The 19302-nt window shown below is 36.7% G+C and overlaps 1 protein-coding gene across 6 annotated transcripts in view; it reads left to right on the forward strand.

Annotated features, from left to right (window-relative positions):
• Positions 1-19302, forward strand: part of SYNJ1 (synaptojanin 1) — a 97567-nt gene that overhangs the window by 23061 nt on the left and 55204 nt on the right. For 4 of the 6 annotated variants that reach the window (XR_012645929.1, XM_074996872.1, XM_074996891.1 and 1 more), the window contains 6 exons: positions 1407-1468; positions 2138-2234; positions 5424-5593; positions 7881-7962; positions 9689-9841; positions 12617-12782. Coding sequence is in view for 5 of the 6 variants with exons in the window: in XM_074996872.1 (XP_074852973.1) it covers positions 1407-1468; positions 2138-2234; positions 5424-5593; positions 7881-7962; positions 9689-9841; positions 12617-12782 (730 nt within the window). In the remaining variant the exon portion in view is untranslated. The remainder of the gene's footprint in view (positions 1-1406; positions 1469-2137; positions 2235-5423; positions 5594-7880; positions 7963-9688; positions 9842-12616; positions 12783-19302) is intronic. The other 2 variants (XM_074996909.1, XM_074996881.1) reach the window with 1 other exon arrangement.

The following is a 19302-nucleotide window of genomic DNA, read 5'->3' on the forward strand; positions in this document are numbered from 1 at the left end:
GGCAGGCTGGGTTCTTTGGTTTGCGTTTAGTTCGGGTACAGCAGCAAGAGGAAAAATTACACTTACAGAGGCTTGAACAGTTACTTTTTATTTATACAAAGATAGAAACAATTTAACTAAGACAAATGATTAAAGTACAAGTTAGTACTCGCAGTTTTTAAATGGGAAACAACACAATTTAACTTAAGAAAAGTTTTAGACAAACTAGCTGGCTTAAACTAATATAATTAATGTGTACGCAAGAAAGGCATGTTGCAGGTGTGATTTTCACCATTGCCTCTTAGACCTGGTGGAACCAGTGTCTTTCCCTCAATTCCTGTAGGAAAGAAGTGTAATACAGGTGTAATTCTTACCCCTGCCTCCTAGATCCAGTGTGACCCAGAATCTTTCTCTCAATCCCTCGGGAAGAAGTAGATACGAACCAGGCATCCCCAGTCTCGGGAGTTAATTCCAGACCTGACCAGCAGGTGTAGATGATTGAAACTCGAAGGGGGGGTGGTCTGCCAAGCCCCTTTATACCTCTTTTGTCACGTACGCTTCTTCCTGGTCTCAAGTGGCCAATTGGGAGGAATGTTTTGAACCCCAGGTTTTCCAGGGAAGGTGCAAGGCTCAATTTGCACCTGTGAATTGTGGACAATTGGGCACCTTTGGAGGTGATGGGCAGGGTTCCCCGTCCTCCCTGGGGAAGTGATCAAGGTGTGTCAATTACCGAGATCAGCCAGAAGGGCGGCCATTAGCTAGCCCATTCACTGTCTGGTTACAAGCACTTTAAAGACTAACAAAATAATTTATTAGGTGATGAGTTTCATGGGACAGACCCACTTCTTCAGATCTGGAATTTTAAGTAAACTTAAATTCTCATTGTGCGAGTTTACTTCTATCAGAATTTCCAGATTGAAAGAAGTGGGTCTGTCAGACGAAAGCTCATCACCAAATAAATCATTTTGTGAGTCTTTAAAGTGCTACAAGACAGCTTTTTTGTTGTGTGCAAGAAGTGACTATGGGCGAGACCCTAAGTAATAGTGACTTTTTTGGTATAATTAAGTCCAGCATTCTTGGTAGAGTAATTGTGTGGGGGGAGGGAAATTATTATTGCGCCACTAAAATGAAAAAGGATGACAGTTAAAATCCTTGGATGCAACATGGCAGCAACATAAGTATACTGTAACAGAGTCTTAGAAGGCTTGTGTATCCCTAAACATAACAGCCAGAGTAAGGGTTACTCACCAAAGTTCAAGAGGTTGAATCAAAAGTATCTTCTTTGGAAAACAAGCGTTAATAGAAAGGAAGAAGCACGTGTAGAAAGAATAGTGTATGATAGAAATAGAATTAAGAGATCTTGGAGAGCAGATGGGCAAACGAACAAAAAGTTCCAGTATATAATTAAATGTACTCTTTTGTCAAAGGTGGGATCCCACCGTGTCAGAATGTCAAGGGGATTTGAAGCAAATGCACCGGCTTTTGACAGGTGAAATAGTGGCTTGCATTTTTGTTAATATGTTAGGTAAGGGGAGATAAGGGTTCTGGGGTGGAACCAGGGATGAGGGACTCGGAGGGTTGGAGGGGACTCAAGCCGCAGGCAAGGGGGTTGGCATGCAGAAGGGGGTTTGGGCTCTGACTGGGCAGCACTTACCTCTGGTGGCTCATGGAAGAAACTTATATGTCTGGCTTCTAAGAGGAGAGATGGCTAGGGTCTCTGCATGCTGCCCGCACCTGCAGGTCCTGTTTCCATAACTCCCATTGGCTGCAGATCCTAGCCAGTTGGAGCTGCTGGGGTTGGGGACTGTGCATAGACCACACATTACTGCCCCTCTAGCATCCCTTATGTCTGGGAGACAGACATGCTGGCTGCTTTCGAGACGTGCATGGAACCCCGGCAGGAACCTGTCCTAGTCCCATTATGCCACCAACCTGACTTTTAGCAGCACGATCGGCAGTTTTGTTTGGAACACCCAGGATCCTTTTTTGACTGATCATTCTGGTTGAAAACTGGGTACCTGTCAACCCTAGCCAAACTAAAATGTAAGCTGTACCCTAGTGCTCATTCATACGGGGTTGATTTAAGAGAATATGCTGATTATGTTAGGTTTTTTACTCGTCAAAAGGTGAGCGAGGATTTGTTTTCTTTTGCCAACAGGCATTTCCGAACTCTTAAAAACTTATACGGCAAGCAAATTATCGTAAACTTACTTGGGGCAAAAGAAGGGGAGCACATGCTTAGCAAAGCCTTCCAGGTAAGTATTACGATTGCCCGTGCATGTTCTCAGAATTGGCTTATGTGTTAGGCTGGTGTTAGAGAATGAAACAGACATGTCACACACGGGAATGACTGGTTATTGTTGAAATAAATCTGTACCCAGTTGGCTTAGTACAGGATCCTAAAAGCTTGCTGAGGCTTTTCTTAGGATATATACAATAAAATGGATTTTAAAGTAGCTCTAATGCCAATCAGTATATCTGAGCATGTTAACCAAAATAAGCATTCTTTTGGAAAAGTCGTAACAGTAATATGACAGCTTGTTGATGAGAAATAATTGTAAATTATCTTCCCTTACTACTGCTTTATATCTAAAGGAAATAATTTCTGCATTCCTATGTTGGTATGTAGGCAACAGACGTTTTGGTATTTAATAAAAAGTGTGCTTCGGGCAAACAATTTTTTCTCCAGAATACTACTCTAGTAATTCCTGGATGTATTTCTAGACTGTAGAGAAAAGGACTTCTTCAAAGTGATATGAATACATCAGTTGAGGCCTTAAAAATAAGTTTGTCGTTCAATTGAAATTTAAACTTTAACATTTATCTATATAATGAGCATTTTAGATGTAACTGGCCAGCCAGTCTCAAGATTTTTTGCTATTGAGTTATATAAATGAATAAAGATTCTCCTGGATTCTAATTAATTAAAGAGCCATAACATCAATCTAGTTTTTCATGGTATCTTTTTCACAGTGGTGATAATTTTCATTTCAGTAATTTTCTAATTATTTTACTTTATTTACAAATTAATTGTATTACCAGTTTAGACTATGAAATCACCTATAAGATGCTTAGTAGTCAGAGAGGTGGCCATGTTCAGTTATGACTATAAAATATATTTAAACTTAAAATAATATAAAAAACATAGAAGAAAAACCTCATCTGAAAATATCAGTATTGTGTATTTGGGGTACAGAAAAAATTATTGAAAATGTATTGAGTTATTTTCAATCTAATTTTAATATGGGATGATTTTAATGCAGTATAAAATTTATTTTCATCATCCTTTTCTGCTTAATACTCTTAGGCTGTGTCTACCCTGCAAAAATAACTTCAAAGTTTCTTACTTTGAAGTTGAGCGTCTACACACAACCTACTTCGAAGTTAAACTTGGAAGTAGGACACTACTCCATTCCTGAGAATGGAGTAAGTATTTTGAAGTTAGGCTCCCTACTTGGAAGTCAACTTTGAAGTAAGGGAAAATGAGTGTAGGCTCTCTGCTGGCTACTTCAAAGTAGTGCCTAACTTTGAAATTAGTTCCTAGTGTAGATGCACCCTTTGAGAACTTTAAGGAATGCAGGAGCTGCCTTAGTAGAACAGGCAAATGATCAGTCTAGTCTGATGCCTTATAGTATCAATGCCACATGTTTCAGGGAGCAGCATAAAATTTTAAAATTTACCTGATTGAATAGAGTGATCTGAGAAAATGTGTTCTTGGACTCTATTGGGCTGCATCTACACTAGCCCCTTCCTTTCCGAAGGGGCATGGTAATGAGTCATATCGGCAGATGGTAATGAACCACTGCCATGAAGATGCAGTACCTCGTTAGCATAATGACAGCTGCATGCAGTTCGAAAGCGCTGCTTTTGAATCGCACGCTGCCCGTGTAGACGGGCCTTTCGAAAGGACTCCCTGGACTTTGAAATCCCACTTCTTCCCAAAACCAAATAGGAAAAAGGGGCTTTAGAAGTCTGGGGAGTCCTGTCAAAAGGCCCCTGTCTACACGGGTGGCGTGCGATTTGAAAGCAGCGCTTTCGAACCATGTGCGGAAGGCATTATGCTAATGAGATCTTACATATTCATGGCAGCACCTCATTAGCATCTGCCATTGTGGCTCATTACCATGTCCCTTCTGAAAGGAAGGAGGCAGTGTAGACATCTCCTTGGTGTTTTGTGGGTGCCTTACATAAGGAGAGTTCTGTTAATCTTTTTATTTTATCTAGGTTTCTCCTGATTACAGATGCCCTTCGTTTAAATATCCATTGTTTACTAGCATACATTCTTATTGACTTAAGAATCATAGGTGTTGAATTCTAAATAAATTTAAAAAGGAAACCCAAATTTTCTTCTGATAAAAACCATTATTTACATAAGATGGTAACTGTAGTGCTCATTCACTACTTCTACTGCTGGACTTGTATATTGAGAGTGCTGGAAATTGATAGCCCATTTAATTAGTATACTGCCACCAGCTGTGATCTCAAATGGACATTTCAGTTAAACCTGTGGCAATTATGTTTTCACTTGTAATAAAATCATGTTATCTTCTACTGCTTTTACCAGATTGAGTTATGGGATGATTTCTAACATTCCAAACTTCTGAACAACTTCACACAGACAACTTAGTTGTCTCTCTTTTCCAGGCTAAATGATCCATCTCTATAATCCTGATGTATAAGTTATTCCGTATCACCTAATGATCTGTGTTGCTCTTCTCTACTTTTTCCAACTGTAATATATTATTTTGAGGTGGGGTGACCAGAACTGCATGCAGAATACAAAGAGAGGACGTGCATGGATTTATATAGTGGCATGGTATTTTCTGTCTTATTAACTATCTCTTTCATAATGGTTGCTAATATTCTTTTTTTGAATGCCACAGCACGTTCCTGGCCAATATAGTTAACTAAGTTGCAATGGCAAAGTTAAATTTTGCTCTTGGTTAAACCTGTAAACTCCATTATAGCAATAAATTTTGTCCAAACATAACTTGAGGTCACAATTTGGCTTGCAATCTCTTTATTCATTAGTGGTGATATGTAGGCAGGAGGGAACCCATTATGACTTTGAGACTTTATGATGAATTAGCAGGACTGGTACGTTGTTTTAAAAAAAGCCATTCTTTTACTTGTAAAGAAAACAAATTTGCTCTGAAGTTATTGAGACAAACAGGAATTCCTCCATAATGCTACATAAAAAGCCACTTTTCAGAGTAGACTGATAATGCAAGATCACAAATAAGAAACTATGTATAGAATTGAGCTGCAAGTGATTTGGGTTAGTATTTAATGAAGTATGTCTCAGTTTATTAGAAAAAGTAACAATAAAGGTACAGAAAAAAATGGAGTTAACAGTCTTAAGGTGGCATATTTGGCTTCTACTAACCTAATAGCCTGTTTGTTGGTTAATATATTTATACTTTTTCTTTCTTTCCTGATATCAGAGCCATTTGAAAGCCTCTGAACATGCTATTGATATCAAAATGGTGAACTTTGACTATCATCAAATGGTTAAAGGTGGCAAGGCAGAAAAACTACACAGCGTGCTTAAACCTCAAGTCCAAAAATTCTTAGAATGTGGATTTTTTTATTTCGATGGAAAGGAAGTTCAAAGGTTTGAATATACAGATTCTGTAACTTTCCTTGGTTCAGAATTTGATCGTAATTAATTTTTTTCATTCTTCTAATAATCACACATGAAATAAATATATTTCTAGTTGTTTGTGTGAAAACAGACTCTATTCATTTTTCTAAGATGCTGGCCTGAGACTAGAACAGGGGTCAGCAACCTTTTTGAGGCGGAGTGCTGAAATTTGACCTTTTGACCTCTATGCTGGTGGGAATGCCAGTGATACTTTTAAAAGTCCCTGATAGTCCTACTTACAACAGCTTTATTCATAAATAAATTTAGATGCAGAGCTTTACTGTTTAGGTTTTTTGTTAATTCACAAGTGGCATGGCTTTGAAAGAGCTCTCAGCTGCATGGGGGAGGTGAGGTGGGGCTGAGTTCCTGCCTTGCATGCCAATGAAAATTGGCTCATGTGCCACTCTTGGCACCTGTGCTGGGGTTGCTGACTCCTGGACTAGAATATGGAACAGTTATTTTGTGTTTATGTATAAATATATATGCCATGTCTTTCTTTTTTCTGAATAATCTCTAAAAGTGTCTAAAGCCATACTGGTGTTCAAAGAGGCTTACTTTATACTCAAGATCTTGTTTTGCACTTGACATTTTGGCTTATTTAATTAAATCTTCCTTGTTCCTTGTAAGAGTAAGGAAGTAATTTTTGATGGGGAAAGCAGTACCAGTTTTTTCTTTTGCTGGTACTAACATTGTTTAAGTTATCTGTGGTGATGGAACACAGTACTTTTACCGGCTGTCAGCCAATGGGACTTTGGGGTATGTCTCTGCTTACCAGTAGATCAACCTGGTCAGGGTCAATCTTCCAGGAGTGGATTGCGCATGCCTAGTGGGAAGGCACAAAATCAGACTGAGGGGTCCACAGTTGACCCCTGTACTCCTCCTCACAAGGAGTCAGGGAGGTCAGGACCTCTCCTGTCGACCTCCCTCAGTGAGGGCGGCCAGGTAAGTCGGTCATAGATACATCGATTCCTGCTTTGCACTTGTCATAGCTGGAATTGTGTATCTATGATGGAGTTGAAGGTGTAGTGTAGATCTGGCCTAATTCTCCTAAATTGTTTCTGAACCTCTTTCCTCCATGTGGTCGCAAAAAACTGTCCATAAAATGGGCATTATTTTTCCTCAGTCATATATTCTATAGTGTACTCCAACATGCTATCACATTTTAACATATTGTTAGATTTAGGGTCATATAATTTTGCAAGAGCTTCTTGCTTAGAAACCATAATTTTAGCTTTTGAGAGACAACTAGAATTAGAACTCTAAATTCTGTTGTATGGGTAAAACTAATGTGTTAGGCTGTCCTCTTGGAGGAATGAACAGCCCTATTCTCTCTTTCTGTCCTGGCAAATTAGACTTACTAATACTCTTTTTAAACTACAGTAGAAGTAAATATGTATTTTCACTGTAAGTGTTCATTCTGGCATAATTAGAAGATGGAAAGCAAAATTAAAACCCATTTTAGCAATGTTTGTTCTAGGAGGACTATAGGCATTCAGTTGCTCCTGAGGTACATTTTTTCAGTTTTACCAAACTATTGTTTTGGTTTTAACTTCTATTAAAGATTAAAAAAATTAATACTTTTTAAATAACTATTAAGATTCTGACAAATAGAGGGCAAGGGAATGCAACAGATTAAATTATGATTTGCAGGATGTACGCAACATATTTATGTAAAGTCTATTTCCCTTATTTGTTTTCTCTCTTCTCAATCGATAAATGGTTAGTCTAGTAATGACACCATGTACTTAATTTTTCTTCTTTGTGTCGACCATATTTCAGTAGCTGATTTTTTTCCTCAAAAGGTTATGTTCAAATAATGTATTTGATACAATTTTATTACATTTGAAGTTTTATTTTAATTTCAGCAAATCAAGGCACTTTTCTAATGTTTGTTTTTTAAATAAATAATTTGCTTTAATTATAGAAATACTCAAAAAAGAAATGCTGTATTTCCTGAGGTGTCTAGATAGTTCATTCCAGCATTACTCTGTAAACAAGGACCACAGCAAGAAATTGAAGGAAAACTTTGATTTAGTGGAAAAAAATTGTCAAACCTTTGGACAAAAGAAGTCTTGTTGCTATTGGTGGATATAGTTCTCTATAGCTACCAACATTATCAATGTGTTTTTATAACAATAATATTGCAGTTGCAGTGCCTTGGTTTACTAATCTCTGAGATTTTGCTGTCCTCTGTTGATGCTCTTTGTTTTACTGAGTTATTTCAGTCTTTCTCTTTATTTTGTTGTACTTGACACAGATATCAAAGTGGTACTATCAGGACAAACTGCTTGGACTGCCTGGATAGAACAAATAGTGTGCAGGCATTCTTTGGCTTAGAGGTAGGAAAATAATGTAGAGTCTAGATATAGAACTTCTAACCAAAGACTGATTGTTTTTGATGCTTCTGTAATGCTTGACTAACTTACCAAAATTGTCAGTGGTCAGAATTATTTACCATATGTTCCAGATTGGGTGAGATTTGTAGTATGGCTTGTAGTAAAACATCTTAGCAGCTCACAATTTTTAGTACAAAAGTTATGAGAGAGACAAATTTTAAAGAAAGTATATTTTGGTCATACTACTAAAATATTCACCTTCCTTGTATGCCCATCTTTTTTTCCTTTCAGCTTCAGGGTTGCAACTCCAGAGCAGGAGTGTGGCAATCACACACCAAAGCACTTTACCCATAGCACTTGCTGTGAGTGAAACAAAGGGCAGATCTGCAGTAGGGGGAAAGTTGATCCAAGCTACACAATTTGAGTTATGCTAGTAGTATAACTCCAGTTGACATAGCTTAGATCTACTTAACGGCAGGGGCCACACTGCTCTGGGTCAATGGAAGAGACTCCCTTTACTCATTTCATTGTGGTGGATTACTGGAGTGAACATCTGAGTGATTAGAGGTCATTTTAGTGAGTCTTCACTAGACCCACTAAACTGACCATCAGTAGAGCCATCACCACAGCATTGATCCTGGCTGTAGTGGAAACAAGTGATAAGATTCCTCAAACTGAATTTCCAGTGAGCACTGTGGCTTAAGTTCTTTGCGGCACATACTACCATTCTGAGGGTTACCAGGACTGATCTCCAGGAAACATCAGTCCATGAATTTTGTATTACGTAGAGAATGTTACATTTGGGGACTCAGCTGTGCCCCAAACCCCTTTTTGTGAATGCACTCTAGAAATCGAGCTTATTCTGGAGCACAATTTGACAGGAATCGGATTTAATTATAAAAGTTTCTAATTCCTGAGGATATAGTACAAAGCTTGAATACATGAACTGAATGTGAAACCTGATGAAGTGGTGTCTTTGAGTTTGCAGACAGCATGAAACAATAGCTTTCAGAGATTTGGATTGCTCCATTCATCTTAATAAATAGTAAATTCTGAATCCTAAACCTGAAAACTTGCAGCTTGTTTTAAAATGGAAAAGTGTGGACACAGTAAAACTATAAAAATAAGCAAGACTACTGTACTTATGATAGTCCTTTTTCTTCTAATTCAGTAAACCCTCAGATTTTAACATGAAGGTTCTGCAGAGTTTTCAGTGGAAAGCTGTAGAATCCAGTGACAAGGCACTGCAAGCGGCACACAGCACCTAGAGGCACAGGGCATTCCTGTCAAAAACTGGACGCCTGGCAACCCTATCTGAGACTTAGCTGAGACTGATAGGCAGAATGTAAAATAAACTCTATTTAGATACTAATGAATTAAAGACGTCGAAAGTGAAAATAGGATTGATATTACCATGGCATTTTAGATTAAAACAATTAATCTAAATTATATCTAGGATATAACTATAGCTAAGCTATACCTATATCTAACTAGCTATTTCTGGTCTGACTTTTATTAAATAAAACCAAAAACAAAAATGAAAATAAACACCCCTAAATTCTTCTGCTAATGTACATTCTGTGCTGTGTAAAAGTTCAGTATGACAGTGTTATTTTCTCCAGAACACAGAGTTAAATTTCTTTTTTTGGTAGTGAGGAAGTGACCAATATATATTTTAATGTATTCACTTAATGAGTCGTCTTGTAAATGTTCTCTTTAACTCTGGCAGATGTTAACAAAGCAACTGGAAGTTTTAGGTTTAGCTGAGAAGCCTCAGTTGGTTACTCGCTTCCAGGAAGTTTTCCGGTCCATGTGGTCCGTGAATGGTGACTCTGTCAGTAAAATATATGCAGGAACTGGAGCTCTTGAAGGAAAGGCTAAGGTAAAAGCACTTTTTTTCATTATCATTTAGCAGCATTCAAAGTGAGTGTTTCATTTTACCATAAATGTAAGTAATATGAGGGATTTCCTTTCTCAAACGTACATTTATAAAATGTAAGGGTGTGATCTAGAAAAGATAAAATCGAATTAATTTTTTAAAAAAGTCCTGCTTAACAAAACATCTTTTCCCAGTTCCAATTTTCCCTCTGTTACTGGTTTAGAGACTAGAGAGAGTCAGAGAAGTCCCCTCATCAATTTGCATTAGTGTCAGAAGATACATGTTAATTTCACACTAGTTTCTTTGCACAGCTTTTAATCTCTGGACCCTTTTTTTCAACTGCATTAATTTTATCCAGCGTATACACTTTCACTTGACTATATTGTTAAATAAACTAATCATTCGTGTGTCTCCTCTGATTGGTCTTGGTTTAATTCTTCTGTTTACCGTGTTAATTTGGCTGGATCATGGTTCACGACTCATGTTGTCCTTCAGAAAACAAAAAAGCAGTCTACTAGCATTTTACAGGCTAACAAAATAATTTAATCACCTAAAAAAATTATCTTGTTAGTCTTTAAAGTGCTACTGGACTGCTCTTTTTTTCATAGTATGTAGACTAGCACAGTTTTCTCTCTGTTACTGTTGTCCTTCAGCTGCTTGTTACTAGTTGCCTGGTTACTGGGAGTGGGGAAAAACAACCAAAAAACTCTTTTCTCAAGTTATTTGCCCTGTGATAAGCAATTCCATGCTGTTTCTCAGCGTATTGTTTGTTTTGTTTCATCAGCTTGTTTTGTCTCAGTTAACACACAGCTTGTTTAGCTCACCTAATGCTGTTTTTTCTTTTTGCAAATAGTTCTTATTTTGATCGTTTCTTTTTCTTATCTGGTGATATACAGGAGATATGTCACTATTAAGCTATACATCTCTCTTACTTCCTCCAGTGTGTCCTTCTTCACTCTTTTGCAGTTATTGTACAAGAACACTTTTTTGGCATGGCAGTAGTTAAATAGTAGGTCAGTTTCTGCCTTTGGATTGGTACATGCTAGGCCAATTGATTTTGGAATTCTTTGTTTTCCTCTGAGCAGCATTTGGCCTGGTAGCCTGTCCTGACCTTTCTTTTTAGACCTTATTTAGTTCATCAATTAACTTGATGCTTCCCTGTCATGTTTTGATCATTTAGCATTACATTCACATTGCTGGTGTCTGTATATGCACATTTGTGACTTCCTTTAAGTTACAAATATTTCTTGTACCACAGTTAATCGTATGTCCTAGTATAAAGGTACTTTTTGGCCAGGTACAGCTCATTCTACCTGGAAAAGCTCCATCTATTCTAAAAGAAATAGTAATACTCAAAAGCCATGCAATATATGACATTATTTTTGGTAGCACATCTAGTTCCCTCTTGAAATGTCAACTGTTCCCTTGGTGTATTAATACTGTATATCTAAAATATTGCTGGTACATGTCTTCCTTAATTTCTCAAAGCTTGTTTGTAATCCATATAGTTGTCACTTATATGAAATTTGGTTTGTCAAGGGCCAACAGTGCTTAAAAGTTTTTTTTAAAAACCCACATTTGAGATGAAAGGCATAAATATACAGTATATTTATATATCAAGGAATCATACTTTAAGGACTATGATATTCATTAAAATCTAATACCTTAACTACTCTTTCTTTTGCTTTCTCTGGGTTCCTTTCCATTAATTACCTGAAATATGAATGGTGAGTGTGGATTCTTTTTAGATAATGTCATACATTCTGTATGTTGTCTGATAGAAAGGAAACAGCATCTTATAAAAAAAAAAAAAAAAAGTGGTAAAATAGTGAAACAACTTTACCACGTGAACACTTCGTCACTTTAAAAAAAAACATACGTACTGGTTAACTTGCTTGGAACCTTGACATCAGTATAGCTTTTTTGTGTTATGTTTCACAGACCTAAATAGTGGGATGATTTTCAGCTTTCTTAAAAGTTTTACTTTTAACTAATAGTGTGCAATGAAGTGTCCTTTACAAAACAATTCAAGCCACAAATTGCAATTCTGCAGAGAATATAATCCCATCAATGAAGGAATGTGGTCTACAAGCAGTACTGACTGTGTGTACACCACTGAATGAAATGTCAAGCATCCATGATGTGACTATATCGTCCTCCCATGTCAGCTGACATTTCTTTGGCAATGGGGCAGTTTAATTTTGAGGTGGGTATTCAGACTCAGGTTTCCGGCCTGAGCCTCAGTTGTCTATGTTGCAGTTAAACAGACTCATAGTTGAAGCTATTTCTTTTTAAACATAGATATTTCCTAACATTGTGAATGGATGTATTCAGATATAAATACCACACACCTACACATACAAACAGTATGTGCAGAATAATATTTTGGTTTCATGTGCTTGTTCACCTCCCACTATTTGAAGAATGTCCCAAAATTCCATAGCATCCTCTCAACTTTTCACTGTGTGAATTATTCTTGAAGACCAAGAACTTTGAAAAAACGAATGTTCCTCTCTGCTCTTTTACTGGTCTGATTTGTTTTCTAAATGTGCCTAGACATCTCAGCACTGTTTATGACTTTGCAGAAGCAAAAAAATGGCATAATGCAGACCTGTTGCAGAAAACCAGAAGATAGTTATGTTACCTTTTTAAAGTAAATCAACTCACTGCAAGATTATAAAAATTAAGACATTAATATTTTAAAATATGTGAATGTTGCCAGTGTTTTATGTCAGTTTTTTCCAGCATAAAATATTTTATAATATTCATCCCTAACAGGCTGGAAAGCTGAAGGATGGAGCTCGTTCTGTCACCAGAACAATTCAGAATAACTTTTTTGATAGCTCCAAGCAGGAGGCCATTGATGTGTTGTTATTGGGGAATACCCTAAACAGTGATTTAGCAGATAAAGCACGGGCTCTCTTAACTACCGGAAGTTTACGTGGTATGTGCATTTCAAGATTTTACTCTATATGATAACTATTGGTGCTATTAAAATTATGCAGATTCTGTTTCTAAGCATTATTTAAAAATAAAAAATGTTAGATCATCTGTTTATTTAAAAATATAGATTCCTGTGCTTTACGAATATTACCAGGCTAACCTGAACTAATTGTTTGTGTGCTGTTTATATGGTGTGGCTAGCTATGTATATGGGATGATACAAGAGAGAAATATTTATAAACATCATTTTTAGAAACTAACTAGTGTCAGACAAGTCCCGTGCTTTTAATAGATAGTTCATGGATATAATATTTTTGCTCAAACTTTGTATAGTAATTAAAAATCCAAATTACATATCTAATTTGAGAAACCAAAATTCTTGGTTTATTAAACTTTCCACTTTGTTTTTGTTTGTGATCTGAATCTCTTCTTGAGTTTACATCAGATCATAATCAGAGTGATGGGAATTCTCAGTATGAAAATAATTCCCAATGATATTTGTTAAATGCTTTGGAAAACGCCTCTTGTTATAGTCGTTATTTCAGAATATTAGTGTTTATCACAATGTCAATTTTCTAAGGCAGTTACTTAAACAATTAGAAATAATGCAAAGATGAGGGGAAAATTAAAGTTACAAATCTGGTTCTACAGAGTGAACCTCTGTGGTCTGGCATAATTTTAATTAGGCGGATGTCCACTTATCATGGATGTGGTCAAGACTCCTGTGGTTCCATAAAGTTTTGTTTACAGCCACCTGTCCTGGATCTCAGTGTTCTGTGCTGTTGTTTATCTTTAATTTATAATCCTTTTCATATCTCATAGCTGTTAGTCTGGGAGGTTTCCGAATCTTCAGATATTCTGGATAATAGAGAGGTGTACCTAGCAATGCATAACACTGAAGAAAAACAAGATTAGCTATAAAGAAACAAAATATATGCAAAGTAATTTTTTTACCAACAGTAGTACTGTACGCTGTAAACTTGTACTATATTTGTTGCATTCATTTGTGTTTACTTTCACTATGCAATACTTATGGAAAATATAACTAAAATTTACTTATAGTTAAAATGCTGGTTATTTGGGAGTTCCAGATGATAGAATGCTGAATGTGAAAGAGTTTACTGTACCCCTAAACGTCTTCAGTGTAGAGTTAGACAATATTGACCTCAGGTGTGGCAAATTCTCTGGTTCGGCACCAGTAAGGTCCCAAGGGTGCCAGACTAGAGAGGTTCAACCTGTGTTTACTGCTTTAAGCCTTGAAAGTTTTCACCATTCACCTGCCCCTATTTTGCCTGTGTTAACGCACAGCAGACTTCTGTGCAGCTGAGGAATGTTAGATGAGCCAAAGAAGGCAATTCAGTGTCACTCTGAAAGGGACAGAATGTTGTTCTGTATTAATTTTGCTCACTTTTTCCTCAATCGTGCTGCTGAGTACAAGGTGGCAGTTCAGTGTACATAGATGCTGTTAGCCCAAGAAACAAGAGTCCATGTTAGTCAAATATGGATATTTTGGAATGACCGAGTGGCATATTAACAATAGGTTTACCTGGCTATCAAGCAAATAGATTCACTAGGGATATGAGCACTAGTTAATGACTGTTGTGAAGCTTTTTAAACATCTAGAGATAAGTGTTATTTCAGAGCATATTATCTCATAGCACTGCAATTTTTGAAGCATACCTGTTGTTGTTTCTAATTTCTTCTTGTTTTCTTCTTGCCGCATCCATAGTTTCAGAGCAATCATTGCAATCAGGTAAGGTATGGTAAATTAAACCATAAACATCTAAGCAATTGTTGTTCTTCCCTAGCTTTCTTTTGGGTTCCTTCTTAAGAATTCACTCACTCTCAGTGAAATTTAAGCAAGAAACCAAATTTGCTTTGCCTTCAGATTTCTTGGACTCTGCACTTTTGTACCACAAAGTTTGGACTAATTTGGTATAATATGGGAGAAGTTGATAAGGAGAGGGGAAATAAATTTGTGCAGGGGTATGACGACAAATTAAATAGATATGTCCTTCAAGTCACAAAGGGAATTTTTGTTGTTTTTAGATACAACCAATATTTCAACGAGGATAAGGAGTAGTATACAATAGCAGTATCATTACAACAGTCACAATTTTAAGTACTGTGATTTAAGCTATCTTCTTTTATTGGTTTTGTTTTTTGCACGTAATTAGTTAAGTTCAAAATGTCATAGGTAGGGTCTGTTGATTAATTTCAATTCATGCAATTAACTCAAAAAATCATGATTATGCCCAGTTTTAATCATTGTTAAAAACAGAATACCAATGACATTTATATTAAATAGTTTTGATATTCTACATTTTCATATATGTAGATTTTAATTTTAACACAGTGAAGTGTTTATTTTTATTGCAGTTATTTGCACTGAACAAATCGAAAAAGTGTCTTTCAATTCTCATTTTCACTGTAGGGCAATTTCTTTATCATGAAAGTGCAACTTACAAATGTAGGTTTCATTTTTGTTACACGACTGCACTCTAAAACCAAAGAATGTGAAACTTCACAGCTTACAAGTGCACTGAATGCTGCTAGTTGCTCAGCCAGTTGCTTAGAGAAACAATTTGTTTACATTTATTGGAGAGAATGCTGTCCACTTCTTATGTACAAGGTCACCTGAAAGTGAGAACAGGTGTTTGCATGGTGCTTGTGTAGTCTGACACCGGTCAGCTATGGGTATTTTTCTACAGTGTAGATGTACACTTAATGTTCAGTTTTAGTACGCTATATTCTCCAGTCAAGTGCTTGATACAGAAACAGTCTCCAGTAGTTCCAAAGCTAATCCATTTACTCGTGTAACACATTTGCATTAATGATGCATGATGGGTCATTCAGTTGTATATGACCTTATCCCAACTCCCACCTCCAGATCTTTAAGAACCTTAGAAAATTACATTTTAAAAATCCACACTAAAAGATTGTTAGGTTACAAAGTCAAGCATGCAACATCTAGGAAATGCAAAAATTTAATAGATAGTCATGCAATTGCTACTATAGCTAAAGTACAGAATAAAGACTTACCTAGTGCTGCAGCTGTTGTATTGTCAAAATCTCCATTGGGTTGGCCTGAGAGAGAACTATATAAACGCGCCCATGTCCTCTAATTTAAATGACCAAATACCTTGACTCATGGATGTGATGGTGCACGTAAATTAACAGGTTATGATATTTTTAAAATGTTCTTGTGGATTGTGAAAATAAAACAAGTTTGCAACATTGAGGAGAGGGAAGAGGAAATGCACAATAGTATATCTACTTATGTAGGTGCAGGGAATAGAAAGGTTGGATTCTAACTTGAATTTTTCAAAAACCCTTAGATCATAATTGTTTTACAATGATTTGCTAATATGATATCTTTGAACTTTATTTTTGCGGCTTTCTCATTTTTATCTGAAAGCAATTTCCCACTGTTGTACAAACAGTATAAGGTTAATCAAGCTGTGCCATTCTTAATCTGTTGTATATATTATGGGATAATTTAGAGCACTTGCAATCTGCTTGTTGTGCAATGCACTATCTCCCTCTAATTCCATTTTTAAACAAATTACTCACCTGCAGAGATGTTACATTTTTTGTTGGACATTTTAAAAATGTGTACAATATCTGGACCTTATTTTACAGGACTCCAAATGTACTTAGCTCCTGGGTGAGGAGAGCTTATAGAATTAAACAGAGAGAGGTCAGAAGAGACCCATTTGCTTTCTTGAGGGTATTGATAGAAAGAGTTGGGCAAATTTTTTTATCAAATGTTTTTTCTGAACAGAAGATTAGTAGATTAGATGATATCAAAACATTTTGAAGACTCAGATTGCTTTCATCAAATTGTTTTGGTTGGGGGCCAGGAGCTAAAACAATTTTCCAAAAAGTAAAAATATTTTTTCATTTTTTTTTAAATGTTTTTGTTCAGGCTGACTTTTTGTTAGTTTAAAAAATTCCTTTAATTTTGTTTGTAAATCAAAGTTTTAAGATATTTCTTCAGTTTTTCCCAAGTGAAAATTTAGTTTGACCCCTCCGACCTATTTTTTGTTTTGTTTTGTTTTTACTTTTTAAGTGCCAGCAAACCAAAAGCATTTGTGATTCACAGAGCCCTCTGAACAGATGCTGCAAGGCACCCTATTCAACACTTTGTCTGCTGGATGGTGGCTGTTCCCTGAGGCTTTAGCCAGTGAAGGTTACAGGGATAATGGTTTGGAAGGAACCCAGCATAACCCTAAAGAGAACTTGAGAATTTATTGCTCTTCAGATTAAACTGTTCAAACAAAACATAAATGTTAAGCTTTTCCTGCTTAACTAGTTGGGTATGTAAACAGATTGCAATTGGTACTTTATACATGTACTCCCCACCTCCACCCCCAGCTTCCTGTTAGCTTTGTGAGGTTTTTTATTAATGCTCATTGCAGCCACTTAACTTTTTTGTTTAGTATGTTTTGAATGAGACCACTAAAACCCTCTCCTGTCCATCTAAAATATGAAGTCTGAGTCATTGGTAATGTATTATTCAAATGAATGGATAGGCTATCATTTTGCAGTTTTAAATATTTTATTACATTAAATGTTGGCTTTTGCATTTGTGATCTCACCCACTTGGATCACAGGAGTCTGACTTCCCTAATTCATTAGGGGTGGCATAAACGTCAATTACTCCTTAAACTCTTCACGTTAGAGTTCATTGCTAGCCTTTTATAGATCCAAAACACACACAGGCCGTGTCTACATGTGCCCCAAACTTCGAAATGGCCACGCAAATGGCCATTTCGAAGTTTACTAATGAAGCGCTGAAATGCATGCGGGCGGCAGCAGCGCTTCGAAATTGACGTGGCTTGCCGCCGCGCGGCGCATCCAGACGGGGCTCCTTTTCGAAAGCCACCTACTTCGAAGTCCCCTTATTCCCATGAGCGTGGCCATTTCGAAGTTTGGGGCACGTGTAGACGTAGCCCTAGTGATTTACTGCTTAGCAAAATATGTGAAGTCTAAATTAAATATTTTAAAAATATTTTTGTGCATATAATCTAAAATATCTCTGCAATATACACTGCAGTTAAATTTCTTTTTGTGTGTGTGATGTAATTTGAAACATAGCTTCTGGGTTCATGGAGTAATGGAGTAAAAGGCACTTGTATTGACAGGAAAAGGAGATAAGTGGAACTAGGGAGCTATGAAAGAAAATGAGTTTGAATTTTTGGGAATTAAAGGCAAAATCTCACATTTTGTTTCACTTTTCACTTATTTTAATTTAGGGAAATAGTCATAGTTTACAAGTCCTTCTGGTTTTAAATATTATTGATTTGATGCCGTAAGAAAATACGCTAAAAAGGGCTCCTTGCAAAATCAAGGGCTAAATCATAATATTTAATTTTTACTTCTAAAATACTGCATGGTATCAGAGCACTGCTTTTTTAAAACTAGAATAGCTGCATTAAATAAGGATACAAATGTGAATTGAATAGATGTGAGAGAGAATTGTGGTACTTCTCCAAAACATAGCCACTAATTACCACTCGCAGTAGATTTGTGCAGATGTTCAGAATACGGCCGTGTATACTGTGGTGGGTTCCTTTGGTTGTGTCTTATTCTTTGGGGTTTGGCTACACCCATGTCTCTGCTAGGCTTTTTGGGGTTGATTGGCTTCCTTTCAGAGAGGGGTTCAGATCCTTTGCTTGGCTTCTCCTTATTGGGACTTGGATGCTTCTCTGGCATCTGCTGAGTTCCTTGACTTAGCTTTTCTTCTAGGCTTCAGGTTTGGCTCCCCCTTGGTGGGTTCAGACATCTTTGGTTCTATTCCTCCTTCTGGTTTCTTGGCTTCCAAGGCCTGGGTTGGTAAAAGGAAATCAGTGGTGTTCTCTCAAGTACTACCCAGTTGTGGTATCCAGAGGAGATGTCCTTTAGGTACATTGGGCACATCTTGCATAAAGGTGATCATCCTTTTCCTCTCAATGTTTAATCAGCAGTGAAATAAAACTCCAATGTTGGTTTACACGCAATTGGCACTTTGAAGATGTTCTTCCATAAGGGTTAGAAATTTACTGAGATTTCTCCGTCCCTCCCCTACTGCCTCTCATTTTGAAGCCCGAGATTCTGGAACAGAGATGGCAGCTAAAAAATAAAGTGCTTGCTTGCCAAACTGTCATGAGGCAGGCTAGTCTGATGTCTGAGTAAAATAAATTGTGATCAGTTGCCCAGTGTTTAACAATGCAGTACAAGGCTAAGGGAAAAATACAAGGAAGCTGGTTTTGTTTTTTGTAATCTTGACAGCACACATGTACCAAAATGATGGTGTTACTAATGTGTAAAATAACTGTTAGTTGGTAAAAGCTTAATGTATAAGACTAATAACCTGTTGCATTTTTTCTCAACATGGTTAAAGGAAAACTGAAATATTAACGTAAAACTATTTAGATCTTTAATGTAATAGGGAGAGCTATAGTTCACTCATTTATAATAAAATATCTAAGTAGGAAGCTGGCACATTATAGATATATCTAAGAAGCTTAGTTCCCCAG

Source organism: Carettochelys insculpta, chromosome 1 (genome assembly GCF_033958435.1).
Source record: "Carettochelys insculpta isolate YL-2023 chromosome 1, ASM3395843v1, whole genome shotgun sequence".
Taxonomy (NCBI): Eukaryota; Metazoa; Chordata; order Testudines; family Carettochelyidae; genus Carettochelys; species Carettochelys insculpta.